The following is a 19,971-nucleotide window of genomic DNA, read 5'->3' as shown; positions in this document are numbered from 1 at the left end:
ATATGCAACCATTGGCTAAAAATAATAAAATAAGATTACGACCATTTTCGAGCAACTACAACACGACCGGAGTTGTCAACAGACAATTGACGTCAATCGCCTTATTCCATTCATAACATAGGCTCAGATGACAGATGTCACTTCAACGTAAAAACAACAAAGCTTCTCAAGGTCAAAAAGTCAAAAACCGATTCATTTTTATTATTCCTGGTACAAATAAGTGGTAATTAAGAATTCTATTCATATTTTTTTTTTATTTTAAAGTTGGTTTTGATATCGTGTTTACAGTAAAATACTTCAAGGGTGTATTTCTATATAAACTAACGTAAATGAACTGTGTATTGACAACACAGCGACGCCATATTAGATAAGCCATTTGCTTCGACCAATAGTGAATTAAAGACACTTTTCAAAAAAAGACACTTTTTAATGATTAAAATTTGCCACTAAATCACATTATATTAAAAATCTTTGCAGGAATGTTTTTATAGTAATAAAGTATACTTAAAAAAAGTTTGGTGCAATTTAGCGTCATATGCATATTGCCTATTGAGAGATCAAAATGGGGTTAATAATAGTCCATAGTATAATTTAGTATTTATTAAATAAACACTAAAAGGCATACGTGTGTATAAATAAAATATAAATGGTTGCAAATGAAATATAAAAGTAGTCGTTAGAGCAGTGCAGTGTCGCTAGGCGGTGACGCTGTGTATGGCGTCGGCGACGTACTGCACGTTGTTGGAGGACACGCCCGCCACAGAGATGCGGCCGTCCTTCGTCAGGTAGATGTGGAAATCTTTAGTAAGGCGCGCCACCTGAAACAATACAATTATAGTAAACAACATAACCTAAAAAATTGTGTGCTATTCTAATATAATAAACACTTATTTGTTATATAAATGTCAGCAATTAGAGTTCTTTTGAATACTTAAAAAATACTTCACTTACACCACGCAATAACGCAAGTATAATCTGAGGGGGTAAATAAATTAGAAAAAAACTTCATGTGGGAAAGAGACAATAAACTACAAGCCGAAAACATCAAGGAACCAAGGTTGCCATGGTAACGGTAATTGTTATCCAATGTCAAAGGTCTTCATTGTCATTTGTGTATTTGAATTTTGATATTTGCAATCGAGAGTTTGACAAAGGTAAACAAAATAAAGTTTTTATAATTTCATGTGGACGAAGCCGCACGGTAACAGCTCGTGTCAGATAAAAGATAAGCATCCCTACCTTAAGGGCAATTGCCTTATTTGTGACAAAATTTTCAGGAAACTCGATAATGGTTGGAATAAATTAAACAATCTGGTGTGTATGTTGATGAGAGGTAAGAAGGAGGTGGTACCTGGTCAGGTTTGAGTCCGGTGTAGCAGAACATGCCGATCTGGTCGGTGATGTGTTCCCAGCGGTGAGGGTTGCCCGCCTTCTCGATGCCCTGGCGCAGCTGCTGCCGCATGCTGATGATGCGGTCCGCCATCAGCTTCACGTCGCACAACCTGTCAGTGGAACATAGGCATAAGATATTTGCATTTTACATCAAATGATGGATGTTTGTTACTAAGTACCATAAGAATTGATTTCGCTAAAAAATATCTGGAAAAACACATAGGTTACTTAATAAATTTTTTTGTAATTCCACACAGACGTATTCGCGGTCGACAGCTAGTATTTACAATTTTTATGTTGGGTGGATGATTGCGAAAATTATTATCCTATACATTACACAATTCATTGCTATTTTTACACAATTATTATAATATAATTGTAACAACGTAATTATCTTAAAAACTCAGACCCAAAAATGGCGCGCTGTTCTCAATTAACTGAATGACATTGACAGCTGTCAGACGTCCTGTCTATGCCGATCTAGTGTTGCCCGATTTTCTTACCACTACCTATTTGTCAGGAAGGCGGTCCTTGTCTAGTAAAACCAAAGTTTCACCACGGTTTTCCCTAACTGTAGATAACGAAAACCGTGCGGTTTTCGCGGAACTTTCTGCCCCGCACAGCCGCGTTGTGGAACGGTCTGTCCTCGGCGATATTTCCAAACCAATACGACTTACGGTCCTTCAAGAAGCGAGCCTATCATTTCCTCAAAGGCCGGCAACGCATCTGTAGTTACAGATGTCTTTGGGCGTCGTTGACCACCTCGGTGATCTCGCCGGTCGTTTGCCCCTTTTATTATAATAAAAAAAACGTACCATATTTCCTTGAGTTGTGGGTTGTTGAGTATCTCCTGCACGATGCGGGCGCCGTGCAGCGGCGGGTTGGAGTACATGGTGCGGATCATGATCTTCACCTGCGACATCACCTTGGCGGCGGACTCCGCGTCCCCGCACAGCAGCGTCAGCGCGCCCGCGCGCTCGCCGTACAGCCCTGCACACCGCATACAGCTCATACAGCTCATACACATCTCATACACAACTCATACATTTTTTTAAAATAGAATTTTTATTGCCACAAAAAAAACTACATAAACATTTAATGCACAAAACCTTAGAGCTAATATAAAAAAAGAGAGAGATCTCATACACAACTCATACATATCTCATACATATCTCATACACATCTCATGCACATCGCATTCACATCGGTAACACATCTCATACTTATTTCATACAGTCTACACTTAAATGCAGTAATATGTGTATTTATAACACTACTGTACAGATGTTGGGTTTTATATACCCTATATATGTCTATACATCTATACTAATACTATAAATAGGAAAGATTTGTATTTTTGAAATATCTCAAAAATTACTGGCAACTATTAGTGGCAACGAAGCGTAGTATTAAAGATTCGTTTCAGTATTCAGCCTTAATTTAATCGCTGATAAGCTTGATACACTAAGATTTTCCATTGAAAAGTAAAAATGTCGATAACAAAAGACGTCAATCTGATTACGGGGTCAATGTGTTTCTAAATGATAATTAGATACGACATTATAGTCGGACTATACTCTTACATTAAAGTTCAACCCTTTAAAAACATATACTATTATCAACTTTTTAAGAAAAATAACTCGTCGGTGTAATACCACGACCTCACAGAAGACGGGCGTGAAGTGAGAGCAATTCCACGCACAGTCTGATGAGTGTGGTGCTGGAGGCATATTTAAGTCACTTTTCCCTTACATCCTTTTCGTAAGAAAGGATGGGAAGCAAAAGTACATTAGACGTTGGAGGAGAGGCATTGGAAAGGAGAAATATCCTTTTTATGTGCGTCTCCCCTTCCGTCGATTAAAGGCAACGCAACTGTTATTGCGGATGTGTATGGTCAGCGGTCGCTTCGCCATTTCGGCAAATTCAGGTGTCCGCTTGCTCGTTTGCCACTTTATGATATAAAAAGGTTATCTGCTATCCTCCTAGGACTTTCTAGGTTTTGTTTTCAAAGCTGTAAATGTGTTACCCATATTTTTAGCGAAGCTCTGCGCCAGCGTGACCTGGTGTCCGTCTTTAACGAACAGCCTGACAGCGAAGGCGTCGTTGTCCACGCTGCCGGTGGCGAAGCCCTGGTACGCCATGTCGAAGAACGGGAACAGGTTCCGCTGCTTTATAGCCTACATACAAACAAGGACAAACTGCAATCCATCATATACTAATATTGTAAAGAGGAAAGATTTGTATTTTTGTATTTTTGGATATAACTCAAAAACTACAGGGCCGATTATAAAAAAAATTCACCATTAGAAAGCTACATTATCAGGAACGAAAGGTATATTTTTAATTTTATATATATTCTATGTGTTTGTACAATCCTTCCGTTACATCTCACCTTCACTACCATCTTGACCTTTGAAGTTCATTATCAAGGCTAGATTATCTAATCCCAGAGATAACAAGTGACATTCAAGACACCTAACAACATGTATTGTTATAAAAATCATCTTACTAATATTATAAATGCGAAAGTTTGGGTGGACGTTTGTTAGAGTTTGTAGTCTAAACGGCTGAACGGATCTTAATGAAAATTGACATAGACGTAGAGGATAGTCTGGAAGAACACATAGGCTACTCAGTTTTGTTTTTTATAATTCCACGAAGACGGAGTTGCGGGCGAAATCTAGTATCTTTATAAACGAGAGGTATGGAAAACACGTGTCGCAAGAGGGGTACCATACCCCTCTATATAATAAAATAAAAATAATCTATGTAAAAATTAATATGAAATACTACGATAGATCCCATATAGATCCACCAAAATTCGAAAACAACTTGTCAGTTTCCATTCCCTATCTGAAAAGCCTTTGAAATAAAGAACTAACCTGGGAGAGCTGTTCCCAGTCAGCTGGTCGCGGGTCGACGCCGGTGGGGTTGTGTGCGCACGCGTGCAGCAAGATTATAGATCCTTCGGGAATTCTCTGCAAATATGACACAGATATTGAAAAATCCTACATTTAATGTCAACTTAGTCCAAATGTGTAAAACTGGCAATTAAAATCAAGGTCACAACCTAATTTGTAATGAAAATTTTATTTGTTAATTATTGTCGGTTAAACTTTCTTACAAGACAAACACTTACAGCCTTACAAATAAACGCGGTATAAAAATAAACTTAGGAATAAACTGGGTATAAGCAAAATGTGTATTAATATTTGCTTATACTCAGTTTATTCCTAAGTTTAACTTTATATCGCGTTTATTTGTAAGGCTGATTAGATTTTAAATTTGTTTAAATAACTTTGTTCCTTTAAAATTTATTTATTTAGTTTTATTTCATCATCCACATAAAAATATTGTTAACAGTAGGCTATTTTTAGTAACAATCTAATATCCGGAAAATTTAAAAAACGTAATTTTTCTATTTAATCGAATTCATTCTATACATCATTTTGAGGTTACAATAATTTCGTAGTTTAAACGTCATTAATAACGTGAGTATTCGAAGATTAATAAGAGGCTATCAGCGTGAGTAAACGCGTTATTACGAGATTATTACATAAATTTTTCGATCTTCCACTATCAATCATACGACGGTCACGTAGCAGCGGCGTGGCTACTATCTGAACGTATCTGATACCACGCGGGGGTAGGCAGGTTTAATGCGGTTACAACCAATTCATATCTATTAATCTATTATTGCTGAATTAGTCATCTTCACCATTATCACCAGGCCTATACGTCTCCACCGAGGGGTTCGGAGCCTACTCTAAGTTAGGGTACCTTGGCCATAATAATACTAGAATTTGAGTTAAAAGAAATTCGAATCTTTGCAAAATTGGTCAATTTTAACCGCCAAATAACGAATTAGGTTAAATATTTATGGTGCAAATTGAATATTCTTCTTCTTATTAAAGTGCCATCTTCTTCCGAAGTTCGGCGATCATTAGGGCGACTTTCGTTCTTGACACCGCGGCTCTGGAACAGTGAACGGAAGCTCTTTCCATACCACTGGCGTAGGTTTTTGAGCCAGGACGTTCTTCTTCGACCTACGCTTCGCTTTCCGTGGATCTTGCCTTGTACGATGAGCTGCAGTAATTCGTATTTGGCATTTCGCATTATGTGACCTAGGTACTGCAGCTTTCTTTTCTTAACTGTATATATCACTTCTGTCTTCTTCTTCATGCGTTCTAACACGGTTACATCTTTAATTTTGAAATTGAATATTAATCTAGGTTAAATATAACCATGATTTTATTGTAAATGGTAAATAACACCAATTTGTTTTTTTAGAGATTATTTTTGACCCCAACGTGAAGACCTAATTTGTTATCTCTTAAATGACGTAAACACAGTTCGCGTAAACAATCGCATATTTATGACAACACGTTATTACGAAATTATAACATTAAAAGAATAATATAAACATTTGACAGGAAATTCTGAAAAAAAAAACTTAAGGTTTTGTGCTTTTTAATATTTTTATATGCATTCAAAAGCATCAAGCTTAAAACCCAACTTGTAAAGCATGATTTTTCTATTTCAAGATTTTTTTTTAAATAAATAGTCACGCATTAAACAAATTTTAAGGTATTTTTTAAGATACGATTGTAATAACATGCATCATCGTGGCTTTCATAAAATTATGCCAATCACGGTTACGATTAAAATAATAGAAGGATACGAGTCCAATGTTAAAAAGACGGCAGCTAATTTCTTTAGTTTGTAAACGTGGGTATTCCACTTGTACAAAACATATCAATGATTTTAAATGAACAATAGAAATATATGTAACACTACGTTTTTCCTCCATTTGTCCTATAGAAATACTTACGCAAATATCTTCGAGGGCTCCATTAAGATCGAAGCCGTGCGTCTTAGCATCGTAATAGCGGTACTTCTTGTGCGGGATGTTGAGGGTGTTGCAGATCTGCGGGTGGTTGCCCCACGTCGGGTTCGGCATCCATACCTCCTTGTTTTTGGCGTAATGCTTCATTATGAACTCAAAGCCGAGGCGTAGAGCGCCTGTACCGGATAGAGTCTAAGAAAAAAAAAATATCTTGTTAATTTTGAAATCTTATACCCTTGAAAAATATAAAAAAAATGACGAGGCTCGCTAACCCTATAATAATGTCATGTAAAACGTAATCATTTTAGTTAGAGTCTATTATGAAGTCTTAGCAAACACACGGTGCCATAATTTCAAAAGAATACCACTTGCAGTTTATCCCATTTTCATCTAAACCAAAGCAAAGCTCTAGAGAACGACTTATGTCAATTTGAAGATTAAATATTTTAATGATTTTTTTCTCTAGACATCTTAACAGGAGTCATTTCTCATCCTTAAAGACACACCTCCACATTCATATAGATATGAGAAAGGTATGGAGTCAATGGCGGATCCAGGGGGGCGTCCATGCCCCCCCCCCTACGCTGGTTTTCAAGAGCTTGACAAAATATATTTACATGTTTTGACAAGCTCTTGTCTTGACTATGACTATATGACCCCTCCCTGGCGCCAAAGCTGGATCCGCCCTATGGAGCCACATCAAATGGTCCTGCCTACACCATTGGTTTACAGTCGTAAGCTGTTTCTATGTTCTATTACTTAATCCTTTTAAAACTCTCAACAACCTACATGTTTTCGCCATATATCTTTCATATAGGAATAGAAACAAAAATAGTTTTGGCGCAATGCCGCGTCTGAAATAGTGCTGAATGATCGTCAAGGTAACTCGACTTTATAATAGATAACGGATGCACCAATGGAGACAAATTTAGACTTGTTACTATAACTCTTTTTGGACAAAATGGATGGATGGATGGATGTTTATTAAAGTTTGTAGCCTAAAACGGCTGAACCGGATTTCGTTAAAATTTGGCATAGATATAGAAAATAATCTAGAACATAGGCTATTCACTTTTGTTTTTTTTTTTTTAAGTCCACGATGACAGAGACGCGGGCGAAACCTATACACTAATAAATTAGAACGATTCATTTTTATTATATTTGGAGTAAACAATTCACACTGAATTTGACATAAATGAAAAATTAATGATAATTAAAAACACGGCACAGTAAAGTTGCATAATCGAGTTTCTTATGCACTCGAACACACGTCACATGATTAAGCGACAAGTTTATACACCGTAATTAGACCTAGCTAATAGTTACTAAGCCATTTACAAAGGCACATTTTACCCAGTAATCTTAGTAATATAACTGCTTACTAATATTATAAATATTTAGATGGATGGTTTGTATTATCATAATGGCTTCACAAATTTCAATGAAATTTGGCACAGATGAACATCTGGAACATAGATTGCTTGCTAAGTACTTATTCCGCACAGTCAAAGTTGCGGGAAAAAGATAGTACACTATACAGATTTATACAGTTATTACAGTATTAGCTTTCGCCTTCTAGACTATCCCTTACGTCTTTGCCATATTTTATCGAAATCAGTTCGGCTATTTAGGGTACAAACTCTAACAGACATCCATCTAAACTTTTGCAATTATAACACTAGTAAGAAGTAAGATTAGTAAGATTTTTCTTCCAAGTGATATATGGTAAATATATCAAGCTTGAATATTCTAAATTATTAATGCAATTCTGATGTTTTTTATCCTTTACTCAGTATTTAAAAGAAATTGATTCAAATTAGTTTGCTAACAACTTTAGTATATAACGGGACACTTTTAGATTAGCAACAAAATCTTTATTTATATACATTGTTACTTGTTTTGAATTATCTTGACCTATGAAATCTGGATCCAATCCAAAATTACCCATTGATATAAACAGATCATTGACTTATTACAAATAAACATTCATATTATATAACCATTGTCAAATATATAAAAAGTTATGTAACAATTGTATTTATATACCAGACATATTTGCATGTTTTCAAATTCTTTACAAAGATATATTCTATTCTATTGAAGCTGGCTTTCATCCAAACATTGCACTAATAAAAAACCAACAGTGTATGGACTAGTACATAACACTAAATTTCCCTTTTCTTTGTTCTTATGGTTTTTTAGAGGATCTTGTTAACAATCTATTATAAAAACTATGTTCTGTTAATGAATGTATATATATATAAATGTTTATGTATATTTTATTTTAACACTTTTATAAACACAATTTTTATCTGTTAATTTGAACATACAGGGTATTCTAGTAGTCAATGTCAGTGTTAAGGTGACCACACATGGCACTTAATGGAATAAGACAACACAGGGTCCAACATAACCACTCTTGTCCCTTCAAGGGTTGTATGTATTAGGCATTTCCCCACGATAAAAAAGGACAACACAGGGTGAATTAGTCTTATGTAACCTAGCCTCCAGGGACATGGTAAAAAAGGGAATGCAGTAGAAATTGTTCCTAGGGTTTGTAGCTCGTAAAACCATCTATAACAGTTGATGTATTAATATCTATTTGAAAGATAACCTATGTTATGCTAAGAAATATATATCAGGGTAATAGGTAGGGTTTAAATTACTTACTTGTACTGTGCAGTTTGATTTGTCTTGGAAAATAGGAGAGTCTTCGCCGAATGCAAGTTTAGCAACGGCATCTGTAAAGCCTGCCTCTCCGCCGATCGGTGCATATTCATGATTCAGGCATTTGTTGTAGATGATTTCCTCTGCCTGTACATAACAATATATTTATCATACTAATAATATAAATACAAAAGTTTAAAATAATGTTTATTACTACATCTCCTAAAACAGCTATTTGACACAGTCTGGAAGAATCTGTATTCTTACAGGCTGCTTACTAAGTTTTTTAAATTTTGTGCAAAGTTGCAGGAAAAAGCTAGTATAGGTGTGTCATAATCTACATTTATATTTCCGATACATAGTTGTATAGGAACTATAAAGGCCTTAAAAAAAAAACGCCTTAGTGCAAGAAATCTGCACTAAGCATATGTTAAAAAGCCATTAATTTAAACCAAGTGTTAAAAATAATCTTTCAAATGCCGGTAGTAGATAAAAACCACTTCTTTGATATCTACTAAATCTTAATCTAGGCAATTGCAACTATATTCACAAATTGAAGATTAGATATCTGTTATAAAGAATAATGGGATATTGTTCTGAAAATAACAGATCCACTAAAAAATATATTTTTGAATTTAAGGACTTTATCAGTATAAAATTGAACTCATGTATGGTAAATTATTCACAATGATAAAATGTATCACATTACCACATTTTTTAATTACAACACTTTATAAGACCACAAGGCACTTTTATTTGCTAAAATTTAATTTTATTAAAACTGTAACTAACATAATTGCTAACCAAAGTTTTTCATAAGTAACTATGTAAATTTATATTAAAAAACACACCTTTCTTACTGAAGGCAATACAAAAGGTTTCCCCTCATCATCTCTGTAGGCTCCTACACCTAAGTTTACTTTATTTGGGTTAGTATCCCTTTTGTATGCTTCAGTAATGCCTAGAATGACATCGGGTGGTCCCATTTCCACATTGCTCCACCAAGTACTAAAAAAAAACAAAAATGTTAAATACAAGATGGATGGATGTTTACTATTTATTCCAGAACTGCTCAATAGATCTCATTAAAATTTGTTGTATAGAGCAGACTGGAAGAATACTGAGGCTACTATTTACGTTTTAATTCCGCGCGAACGGAATCTCGGGCGACAGCTTGTAGTTACATTTAAAATTGTTTTTTGTGTAGTTTAATAGTGTGTTCTGTATATTAGAGTGTTCATTAAAAATTGGTAGTGCAGTAGTCACTGCCGCATATAATGTAAATTGAAAGTATACAACAAAACAATTGACAAATGTTAAAAATGCGCGTACACCATTTCTTCTAATTCTACTGTATTTGACAGCCGTTTAAAACCTTTAGGATTAAAAAATCCACCAAAGTGCTTAACTAAGAATTTCAGACTGTTCATCTTTTGATATTTAATATTTTTCAATAATACTTTACGAGTATTTTTTCATTCGAGAGAAACCAGAACCTTTTTACCACTGACATGTCTTGTCATTCTTATTCGAATCCTATAAAATTATAAGGAAAATAAAACATGCTTTCGCATGCCATTTTTTTCCTATTTTAAACAAGCATTTATTGCAAACTAAGATTTAACTTTGTTACGTAAATAATCATAAACGCCGGTACCATACCTGCCAGCTCTGACAGCCGAGCCTCCGATAATATCCACATGTTTATTTTTCAGCACTTGGACTGTTAATTTTTTTAGTACTTGGCTCATTTTAATACTGGTCGACCCTCGTCAGCAGAGTATGTGGAATTGAATATGCCCGCCGGCGACTACTAGGAATTTAAATTAAATTAACCCTACACCAAACTATGCAAGTCTGCAATTTACTGAATGAATGGAAAATGGTGGAAAATGTTTTAACTTTGACTGATAAAATTATTGCCAGATACTACATTTTTAATTACCCTAATTTAAAAATTTATTTATTTTTCACTACAATCTATATGTTTTTCGGTGAACCATTCTTATTCACTTTTTTGATACCACTGCCATATTGCGTATTCTATTTGTTTCTAGATAAATAATCTCCTTGGACCTACCAAATCCATCTTGGTCGTTTTCTGTGATATTTAACTTTGACTTATTCCAAAAATAAGGCTAATTAAAAACCTGGCAACATAAAGAAACTTGTTTTCACTGCCACTACACAATAACAAAAATATATTACCATCCTTTAATTTCTGAAGAGAACGACAAGGGCGACAGTAAGCCTTATGAAGATACTTTTGCAGTGGAAACTTACGGTTTTTAAAAAAAACATGTACGTCATCATTACCACGTCAAGGTCGCCGAAAGGTCATTATTTCCAATATTCGCAAAAAATATAGCATATATAGTCCATATTGACTAAATACTATAACATACCCAAATAAAATTGAACGTAAAACAAAGCCAGATACAATATTATTAAATCCTTTGCTAATCATTGTTCACAGATCAGTCATCAATTTACAGACCAGATTTCCTGAAAATGCATTTATACCTAGTAAAAGCAAATATGTCTGTAAAAATCTATATCTCATAGTGTACATTGATATAAGAAGAAATAATATAGTTAAGTTTTTTGAATGTAGGAACTTGCAAAAATAATTTTCAACATTAGTAAAAGCGAGCTGTTGCCCGCGACTTCGTCCACGTGGTATTAGAAAACATACGAACTATATAAATTACAAAAAGCTGCGTATCCCTCGGGAACCGGACATTTCTATGGGATGAAGCTTATCTCATGTGTAGTCGCGATTTTTTTTTATATCTGTGCCAAATTTCAATAAGATATGTTGAACCGTTGCAGAATGATCGAGTGAACATTAAAAAACTAAATAAATAAATCACACGGAAACCGTAACTATTCCCGGGATAAAAAGTAGCCTTTGTGTTCTTCCAGGCTATGCTCTAAACCTGTGCCAAATTTCATGGAGATCCGTTCAACCGTTTAGGCTACAAACGCTAACAAACATCCTTCGATCCATCCATCCATCCATCCATCTAAACTTTCGCATTTATAATTTAGTAAGATTAGTAAGAAGTAAAATCTTAATCAATAGAGAGGTTTTATTCGAATTTTATAATCTACTTAAACACAAAACAGCCATAGATAAGGCCGAAATGTCAATTTTATTATGACGTTTACTTTTTGCACAGAAGTAGTGACGAAATAAGTGTTTATTTGCCGTAGAAATTGAAAAATATGGCTGCTGAAATTAAGCCTGCACCTAGAACACCCAACGATAGATTTTCTACAACAAAAAAACCGGCACTTTTGAGCAAACTCGAAGGTTGCACCGACGACGTTAATGCTGCTGTCGTGATACCTGGCGAGGATGGAGTTATTAGTGTTTGTGATGATAAGTAAGGATATCTTTTAATTACTCTGACTAATACTACTTTCTTGTATAATCTTGTACATCTTACAAGCTTGTGGTGTCGATGAAATTGATAAAAAATAAATAGTGTACCCTCATTAGACGACCTATATTCAGCCGGTTGTAAACCGTTTTAAAACCTTGTTACTACTTCCATAATTTATAGGACAGTACGAGTGTGGCTGAAGCGTGATTCAGGACAGTACTGGCCTAGCATCTGTCAGTACATGCCATCTGGCTGCACTTCAATGTTCTATACACCAGAGACGAGGCAACTATTCATTGGGCAGGAGAATGGAACTATATCTGAGTTCACACTTGCAATGGACTGCAATAGGATAAATCCTGTAAGTTGAACTTTGTATACATTTATTGTAATTATTTCCTAGATATGCTAGTACTTTATCTAAAAGCATTGCTATGTAGTAAAATTTGATAGCACATTAAGGTGATAAGACCTGTTAGTCTCTTGTATTACATCTCACAAAATTGTGTTTTAATACATTGTCTATTGTAAATATAATTACAAACTTAATAGTGTAACATTTGTATGAAAATATATGGTCAGGGCAAATTCTCTTTGGACTTATTATTAAAAACATATTGTATCATAATACTAGCTGTTCCCATGCGACTTCATCCGCATAGCATTTATCTTTTTATTGGTATAATTGTAATTGTAACACCCTTATTTTCAATGAATTATTTCTATTATAGAATTATAAATATTTCATTTTAATGTTCACATTTGTCAAATTATCAATTGCAAATGTCAAAATGACATGACATGATGTCAGACCATGGCAATCTTGCTTCCTTGATGTTGGCAACAACTTATGATCTCTTTCCCACATTAGGGTTTTCATCCAAAATATTTACCCCTAAGTTTAATGGAGTGAAAATATATAGTCTAAGGCGTGACCTAATTTCGGGGCTTTCTATTAAAAAAAGAATTGAGATAGCTGACATCTTAGGCAACAAAAAAGTGTGTGTTTACGCTTTATTATATTAGTATAGATTATGTTTTATACAAACAAATTTTGTTTGCAGAATTCAATAAGTAGACTAAATAGGATGACTATATGTCTATACTGATAAAGAAAAAATTATATTTCTGTTTGTAATAAACTCAAAAACTTATGAACTGATTACCAGAAAATTTTACCAGTAGAAAGCTTACTTATCACTTGAGATATATACTATATTCTAAACAAGATTGTTTCTAACACCGCCCAGATAGTTATCACTAAAAGCTACTTTTATTTTACACTCATTATCTCGTAAACAGCAAGATCAGTCTATAAAATGAGTATGTTTATGAACTATTTCCAGACTCGTGAATACTTAGCACATACAGCACGGGTGACTGCTGTTGTGTTCTCTCTGAGTTGTGAATGGGTGCTGTCAGTAAGTCGGGACAAGTTGTTTGCATACCATTGCAGTGAGACCGGCCGCAGGATCGGTGGGTACTCCTTTGAAGCTTGGTGTACAGCTTTGCAGTATCCTTTTTAATATAAAGATTGTATTATAACTTTATATAGATTTAAAATTATTTTATCACTAGCTTTCACCCGCGACTCCATCCGCATGGAATTTAAAAACAAAATTAAGTAGACTATGCTCTACATTTATTCCAAATTCCATTAATATCCATGCAGCCATTTAGGTTACAAACTCTAGCAAACATCCATCCATCTAAACTTTCGCATTTATGATATTAGTAAGAAGTAAAATTAGTAAAATTTTGTGGATAAGTGCAGTATGAGTTTGATTGAGGAGTAATTGGAGGGCCTAAACATTTTGTCATTCTCATTAAAATTCAATCTCAATAAAAGACAGTCATTCTCATTAAAATGTCTGGAATATTAACGAATTCTGATATATCTATTGCTGTTCAAAATTTTAACCTTCTATCTTTATCCATGACAGTTACAGTTGACTCAAAAGTGTCCCAAACTCCTTCTAGACAAATGTGATGGGCCATGCTCACCTCGGCGGCATGAAATGAATACACTTTTAACAGAATTATGTTTTACGTAATAAGAACTGAATAAAGACAAAATTGTCTTGTGTTGTGACATTATTTTTTTTTAGTGCAGTATTTTTTGGTTGTTTTGTAATCCATGAATAAGTTCCTGAACCTCGATTCAGATTTGATTCCCAGTCGAAATACGCTTTTGTCGGCGATTACAGTGGTCTGATAACAATGTTGAAATTGGACAATAATGGTGCTGTGCTAGTCACTACTTTGAAAGGCCATACTGGGTAAGATATATTTAATTTCTATCTTGAAGTAAAAAAAAAATTTAATGAATGTTTTTTTAATTACTTAATATTTTATTTCAGATCTGTTAGAGTTTTGAATTGGGCGCCAATACCTCAGTTATTATTTAGCGGTTCTTTCGACCAAACCATCATTGTGTGGGATATCGGAGGACAGAAGGGAACTGCCTATGAGTTGCAAGGACATAGGTTTGTCATTATCCATCAATTTTCCGCTTGATTTCTACATTTTTTTAATAAAACAAATAAGCAATTTTTTGGCTAGTGGCTAGCTAAAGAGGTCGAATTTACGAAAGGTGTCATTTGATTCGTATTATTTTCCAAAGTGTCATAAGTACAGTTAGAGAAATCCACGGTGTCCCATTGTCAGATTTTTTTGTATATTGCAACAAAACAAAATTCCTCTATTCTTATAAATAGTCAATTTAGTATCTGTGAGTTGCACAAACAATGAGATAATCTTATTTCTTACTAATATAAATGTGAAAGTTTAGATGTATGGATGGATGTTTGTTGGAGTTTGTAGCCTAAACGGCTGAACGGATGTCAAAAAAATTTGGCATAGATCTAGAGGATAGTCTGAAAGAACACGTTGGCTATTAACTTTTTTTTTTTAATTCCACGCGGACGAAGTCGCGGGCGAAAGCTAGTAAAAATTTTTTTTTCTTACAAAACATTTAAACTCTCAGTCGTATTAGGCGTTGCGTTGTCTTAATTCGTAAAAGTTTTTAACGCTAAGTCCCCGCCAGATTCCCTGATTGTACAATGAGTGATGGGTATTAAGTAGTAAATGGCAGTTGCAGTAACTAGGTCGACGATTACGCTAAGATAGGTCACCGCCAGATTTCCTGACTGTACATAGAGTGTTGGGTATCAAGTAGCGCCTGCCGGTTGCAGCAACAAGGTGACGGGGCTGTGGTACGTGGGGGGCTGCGAGCGGCTGGTGTCGGCGGGCGAGGACGGCGCGCTGGGGGTGTGGGAGATGGGCGTGCGGCGGCGTGAGACGCCGGCGTGGCGCGAGGCCGACCTCTGCCAGCTGTGCCGCGCGCCCTTCATATGGAATGTACGCGCTATGATGGAGAAGAAACAGATAGGTACGATTACGGTACTTACAACCATAGACAACAGAGTATATTTTGCTAAAACACTAATAACTAAATTTCAAATTGTTTCTATTAAAACACTTTTTGCCTAAAAAAAATCAAATTTTTTAATGACGTTTCTAATGGGCGTGACATTTTTCTAAGGGGGGAAGTATCTACAATTGCTTCCCAACCCTAGAAAGCCGCAAATTATAAAATAGATTAATTTTCAATACTAAGATGCCGAGAATCTCGAGAAACCAATATAGGTAAATCAAACGAATTCTTAGTTTACCGTGAAAATATTGAATTACATGTTGATAAGCATCCTCTTTGGAATAAAAAAGTATTTTTTATAAAATATTTATAACTACCCTCTAGAGTCTAGACTATCAGTTGGCAACGCCCAAGTCGCCATGTTTTTGACGTTTTTCCATGTAGTTAAATTGGACTTTAAGCCAATCGCAATAAAGTGCAGTGTCGTAAGTCCGTGTGCGCAGGGCTGCGGCAGCACCACTGCCGCTGGTGCGGCGCGGCCGTGTGCGGGCCCTGCTCGCCGCACCGCCTGCCGCTGCCCGTCATGGGCTTCGAGTTCCCGCAGCGCGTCTGCACCGCCTGCTACGACACCTTGCGGCATGAACCGTAACTATGACTTACTATGGTGGATGGATGGATGTTTCTTAGAGTTTGTAGCCTAAATTGCTTAACGTATCTCGAAGTCTGGAAGAACACATACGCTACTTACTTTTTCTCAAATTCCAGTCATTTTTGTTATTGCTTGATTTTATGTGTAAGATATATTGATTTGCCTTCACAAAACATTCCTTGAATCATATCAAAGGTTTCGAGGTTTGAGGTCCAAGAACACAATGTGAAAAGTTTTCTACACTTGACTATATTTTTCCCAAAAATATATGCCCTTATATTCACAGGTGTAACTTTTCATGAAATCTAAGAACTCACTAATTTTCGTCCGCGACTGCATTCACGGGGATTTAAAAGAAAAACTAAAGTAAATAGCCCATGTGTTCTTCCAGACTATTGTCTACTTCTATGCCAAATTAAGACTGAGATATTAAGATAATTTAAAGATGTAACTCCTTACGTAAAAAATGTTACATAATCTGTGAGATTATAACTTCAACGGATATAGGACCATATATGAAGTGTGCCTCTTCTCGTGGTATATCAGTGTGACACTGTCTTGTAGGCGCGAGTCACTGGCTTCGTTCCACGATATGAAGCATGCGGTATCATCGCTATACGTGGATGAGGCGACAGGTCGCGTGTGTACCGCGGGCAAGGACCGCGTGCTTAAAGTATGGGACGCGGGCGTACTGCTCGCACCCGCGCCACGCCCACCAAACCCTGGCACCAGCGAAAACTAACCGAAAATACACCTTATTTATATGAAGCTAAAGTCGAAAATCGATTGCTGGATATCGCTGTTTGTGGAGATATGCTTGATAATGGTTCGTAATTTTTTTTTACACTATATTTGCAATCAGACACTTGTATTTTTTTTACATATAAAGGTTGTTCTTGTGTCTCCACGAATGCGAGATTCTAATATCGATTAGATAAATTGAATTTCCAAAAATGGCTTGTAAAATGGATTGTTTAAGCTTGCGGATGTATTAGTTAAAGATCTCTATGTTTAATATTTAGAACACTTGTTTAGTAATTATCTTTTCGTCCTGTTAAAAATATTTACATAGAAATTATAGTTTTTATATGGAGAGCACTGACGGTTTAGAAACATTTCAAATTAGAAGAGATTTCAAAATTGTCGGTTAATTTATACTAAATGTTTTTAATTTAATATTTTTTTAATACATTTCTTTATTTATATCAGAATTAACATATTATATTTTTTTATGTACTTATATATACTATTTTAGTATTCAATATATTGTGGCTTTGTTTCACTGTCAGTGCTCTTTATATGAAATATTGTAGGCAATTTGAATTGCTCATAATATAAGTGCTAAATAATTGGGCTGTAACGTCCATATGTTAAAAGTGTTATTAATAAGTAGATCTGTAAAGTACTTGCATAGATATACAGATATGTAACGAATCCGACAATATATACGAGCAGAAGCTTGCAACATTATTGCGTATTCATTGATAGATGGCCATACTCAGTCGTAAATGGGGAGAAAAACTGGAAGCTTTAAGTAGGTGGCGCCAGCGGTGATTAGATAGAAGGCCTTTTTCGTAATAATTAGTGACAGAAGTAAAATTTTTCAGAAGTGTAATTTATCAGAAGTAAAATTTATCACAAGTAAAATGATCCGAAGTTATCAGAAGTAAAATTTAACAGAAGTGTAATTTATCAGAAGTAAGATTTATGAGAAGTAAAATTTAACAGAAGTGTAATTTATCAAAAGTAAAATTTAACAGAAGTGTAATTTATCAAAAGTAAAATTTTACAGAAGTGTAATTTATCAGGAGTAAAATTTAACAGAAGTGTAATTTATGAGAAGTAAATTTCTCAGAAGTTATCAGATGTATAATTAACAGAAGTCTTTGCATTTCAGCACAGTCAAACATGCTACATCTAAAGTGAGCAAAACGCAGTTTTTCTCCTCATATGTCAGAGTCCTTAAGTGAAGATTTTGTATGAATAATCCTCACTGAGGGACCAGTTAATTTAATAATACATCACTGAGTATGGTATTTTTTTACTAGTATTAATGTTTATGGTCCAACGAAGGTTTTTTCTCTAAGGTTAAGTTATATTCATCTAATGTAAGACTGAATAATTCAGGTACATGTTGAAGTCTTATTCATGTAGACGTGTGTACATAAATCAATATTATTATGACAAACGCGTCATAATATCATTTTTATTTTATACAGTTGGCAACACTAATTTGTTATGGCAACAGTGTTACTCTTGAGGCTTAGATTTCTTTGAATTTCAAATTTATTTTATCTATTCTTTCATCGCCAGTAAAAAAGTGAAAAAACTCTTCTTGTACATAAACCCAAATGAATTGGTATTTTACAGTCATATTATATCATCGTAATATCTCAAATAAGCAAATATTAAAAATGCCATTTCAAATGTTAAGAAAAATTTAATAAAACGATGAATTATTCTTTTCATTCTATTGGTGTGCTAAGTTTTCTAATTTCATTTCCTCTCAGTTAAAAATAATTGTATAGTCAGACTGTTGAAACATAGGTAATCTTAGTATTTTTAATCAACACTAAGGGACTTTCGACCCCTTTTAATTCTGAGTTCGAATTGATTCGATTGTGTTCTAATAAGTGTTACGTCTGCTTCACACCTGGAGAGCACAAGGAATGGATTGTATAGACTCACTGGCTTCAATTACGTTATGCCAGTGCTAGTCCAGTTATTGTGCAGTACTGGCCAAGCAGACATTAAAGTTCCGTTTTTCTGTACTAATATTATAAAGAGGAAAGATTTGTATTTTTGTATGTATTGAAATAACTCAAAAACTACTGGGTCGATTTTAAAAATTCTTTCACTGTTTTAAAGGTAACTTATCTGTGAGTAATATAGGCTATATTTTTTAAATTTCCGTGGACGGAGTCGCGAGAAACAACTAGTGTTATACATTTTAAAAGATCGATAATTTCGCTGTTTCGTTTTTTTTTTTTAAATGAATTATTTACATAAATATGTCAGAGTTATGAATGATAATAAGGTATGTGCTAAAGCCGTTAAATCAGCATAGGTTAGAAGGTGACAGTATAAAATAAAAACCTTCTGATTAGCATTTATATCATCTTTGATAGTTATATAAAATTCTTATATTTCCGAGCACATCCTTGATGGTATAGTAGGCAAGGTCGTGGTGATTTTGCAAGGCTTTTTTTGTATGAATCTTTTAAAATCTAGAAATATCTAGTAACTATACTGGAAGCGTTAAGTTTGATTTGTCCGGTATATTTTTTAATTTTAGTCTTTTTATTTGTGAATAGCTAATTTAACGTATTCTCCGCATTTAAATGTTTTGATATACGTCTTATGAGTGTCCTCGAGGATTGGGAGGGGTGTGGCAGCTGGCTAGATAACAGAAAAATGTAACATTCGAGTAACTTCGAAGACCATGTATTTATTGTAGTTGGCCCCTCTCTCTAGATTTTCTGCTAGCGACTCTCATTGTACCTTTATTATTGGTATATTGTAGATTAAATACACTTTAAAGATATAAAATAAAATTGCAATTTCGAGACAAATTTATGTATTAAAAAACTATTTTATAAATAGTCTATTGATTTATAACAGTGGGTTTACACCGTGGCAATTTTATGACGTT

At 34.6% G+C, this 19,971-nt stretch overlaps 2 protein-coding genes across 2 annotated transcripts; one reads left to right on the top strand and one right to left on the bottom strand.

The window, feature by feature from the left end:
- Nucleotides 1–585: 585 nt before the first annotated feature.
- On the bottom strand, nucleotides 586–10,801 carry LOC106099656 (aspartate aminotransferase, mitochondrial). The gene is made up of 9 exons (XM_013278255.1): nucleotides 10,568–10,801; nucleotides 9,757–9,913; nucleotides 8,909–9,052; nucleotides 6,224–6,430; nucleotides 4,275–4,370; nucleotides 3,419–3,569; nucleotides 2,208–2,382; nucleotides 1,352–1,502; nucleotides 586–818 (listed from the first exon to the last, which is right to left on the bottom strand). Exons 1-9 carry the CDS (start codon nucleotides 10,654–10,656, stop codon nucleotides 696–698), a joined length of 1,293 nt encoding a protein of 430 aa, XP_013133709.1. The 5' UTR covers nucleotides 10,657–10,801; the 3' UTR covers nucleotides 586–695.
- A 1,247-nt stretch (nucleotides 10,802–12,048) lies between these two features.
- On the top strand, nucleotides 12,049–17,480 carry LOC106099837 (WD repeat and FYVE domain-containing protein 2). The gene is made up of 8 exons (XM_013278509.1): nucleotides 12,049–12,294; nucleotides 12,475–12,655; nucleotides 13,641–13,807; nucleotides 14,460–14,573; nucleotides 14,655–14,780; nucleotides 15,489–15,685; nucleotides 16,174–16,315; nucleotides 16,884–17,480. The coding sequence occupies exons 1-8, from the start codon at nucleotides 12,134–12,136 to the stop codon at nucleotides 17,059–17,061; spliced, it is 1,266 nt and encodes a 421-aa protein (XP_013133963.1). The 5' UTR covers nucleotides 12,049–12,133; the 3' UTR covers nucleotides 17,062–17,480.
- The last annotated feature ends 2,491 nt before the right edge of the window (nucleotides 17,481–19,971 follow it).

This window comes from Papilio polytes, unplaced genomic scaffold, assembly GCF_000836215.1.
Source record: "Papilio polytes unplaced genomic scaffold, Ppol_1.0 DF824102.1, whole genome shotgun sequence".
Classification (NCBI taxonomy): Eukaryota; Metazoa; Arthropoda; class Insecta; order Lepidoptera; family Papilionidae; genus Papilio; species Papilio polytes.
Note: the sequence above shows the minus strand (reverse complement) of the source record. Positions and strands in the feature narration are given on the sequence as shown.